The sequence below is a fragment of the Acanthisitta chloris genome, unplaced genomic scaffold (assembly GCF_000695815.1).
Source record: "Acanthisitta chloris isolate BGI_N310 unplaced genomic scaffold, ASM69581v1 scaffold19515, whole genome shotgun sequence".
Classification (NCBI taxonomy): domain Eukaryota; kingdom Metazoa; phylum Chordata; class Aves; order Passeriformes; family Acanthisittidae; genus Acanthisitta; species Acanthisitta chloris.
In genome coordinates this window covers 3077-5048 of record NW_008675567.1, presented here as the reverse complement: position 1 = coordinate 5048, position 1972 = coordinate 3077, and the positions used below count along the sequence as shown (strand labels likewise).

Genomic DNA, 1972 nt, shown 5'->3' with positions numbered 1-1972 from the left:
CAGGCCCAGCTGTCCACCATCCGGAGCTTCCTCAAGCTCTATACCACCATGCCTGTGGCAAAGCTGGCTGGCTTCTTAGACCTCACAGAGCAGGAGTTCCGTATCCAGCTGCTTGTCTTCAAGCACAAGATGAAGAACCTGGTGTGGACCAGTGGCATATCTGCCCTGGATGGAGAGTTCCAGTCTGCCTCTGAGGTTGACTTCTATATTGACAAGGTGTGTATCTGTCCCTTACTCTCCAGGAAATTCTTTCACCCAGGAAATTCTGCATCTAGTTTTGCTTCATTCTGTGGGAAACATCCTTTGCTCTTTAGCCATGTGAAGGGCTCAGCTGCCCACAGTGAAGTTGTAGCCCTGTGTAATAGGAGTGTCAGTGGATGAAGAGTGATAAGATGTCACAGGCAGCTTTGGCAGTCAGTAAAAACAAAGAAACCTAGAAAACAAGGGTCCTTCTCCAGGGCAGAAGGAACTGTTTGTCAGTGTTCTGGGGGGATGACAATTAAGTGACAGATAGTGCTGTCAGTGTGTCAGGTGGGATTGTCAGCTTCGTAGGTCTTTCCTTTGCTTGACACAGCAGGGATGTCGCTTGGTCATGTTGCAGGTTTGCTTTTCCCTGGAGCAGCATATAGCTCTGGCTTAAACACAAGGTATGGGCCTGTCACCATCCTGTCCATGGAGTTCCAGCAGCAGGAAGCATAGCAGAGTCTTGTAGGACTTCATTTTCAAATATGATAGCAGTAACCATTAGGTTTCTTGCTAGGAAGGAGACCGGATTGCCCTTTGTGCTTGGTGCTTAAAGCAGACCTCTTCCTGCAGGATCTCATGCCATGTCTCAGCCTAACTCTTCTGGCATATAGTGTGACTCTTAGCTGCTGAAGGAGGGGAGCTTGGATTGGAGTTGGAACTGTCAAACTGCATCAAAGAGAGACAAAAATAAGCAGAGTGTGCCAGAGTGTGGGAAGTGACCACAATGTCAATTGGGAACCCATCCCAAAGGCATAGGAAAGGCAGCCCACAGAGAACTGAATGGTTGCTGTGGGACCAGCACAGGTCAGATATGTGTGATGCTGAACCAGGATTGGAGTGAAGCCCCTTAGGTTGTTCCTTAGGTTTGGCAGTTCTTGCTGTCTCCCTGAAAGCACAATCCTTTTTCTGACCTCATGCTGTTGTCTTCCCAGGACATGATCCATATCGCAGACACAAAGGTTGCTCGACGCTATGGGGACTTCTTCATCCGTCAGATCCACAAGTTTGAGGAGGTGAGGCCTGGGCAGGAGAGCTGTGTAGCCCCGTAGGAATTGTGGGTCAAATATTGGACTGTGCAGACCCTGGAGGAGCTGCACATGTGTGAGACAGCTGTGCCATTCCTTGCTGGGGTGAGCCTTGGCTCTTCAAGGCACTGGGCAAAGGCAGGTGTAAGCAGCAGCTGCTGGCCTTGGCAGAATGGTATGTTTTTGTGTGAGAAGTCCTCATTTGAGCCACGATGGAAAAGGAGGGTTTTGCTGTCCAAGTATGCTGACTCTGTTGTCTCTAGGCAATTGCGGTGTTCCTATCAGTAGTAACACAACCAAAATCGTATCTCTAACCTCATAACTACAGCTCTAGAAAGTGGACTCAGCGCTTTGTGGAGCAGAGATGACTTCAGCATTGTGCTTGGCCAGGGGATGACATTCTGTTACTGCTCCACTGTGTCCCAACAGAGGCCATTGCGCACTGGAAACTCAGACAGCAAAATCCTGAGATTTGAAGCAATACAGGGTTGTGATAGCACTGCTACAAATTTGCATCCTCTTTTGTCCCCACATCCTCCTCTGCTGCCTTGGAGAGGAGGAGGGAGTTTTACATGTTCCCCTTCTACGTTATACTGTGCACTTGCAGGAGAGCTGTCTGTCAGGGAGTTGGAGAGGAAGGAGTAGAGGAATTGGACAAAGGCTGCTGAGGGAAACAGTAGTGTATGTCAATCACCATGTAT

General features: G+C 49.1%; 1 protein-coding gene across 1 annotated transcript in view; it reads left to right on the top strand.

Annotated features, from left to right (window-relative positions):
- EIF3L (eukaryotic translation initiation factor 3, subunit L) overlaps positions 1–1291 on the top strand; it is a gene marked incomplete at both ends in the record, with an annotated part of 9105 nt that extends 7814 nt beyond the window's left edge. The window contains 2 exons of the mRNA XM_009075822.1: positions 1–216; positions 1179–1291. The exon at positions 1–216 is cut by the window's left edge and continues 26 nt beyond it. Of these exons, the coding sequence (XP_009074070.1) occupies positions 1–216; positions 1179–1291 (329 nt within the window). The remainder of the gene's footprint in view (positions 217–1178) is intronic.
- Positions 1292–1972: the final 681 nt, after the last annotated feature.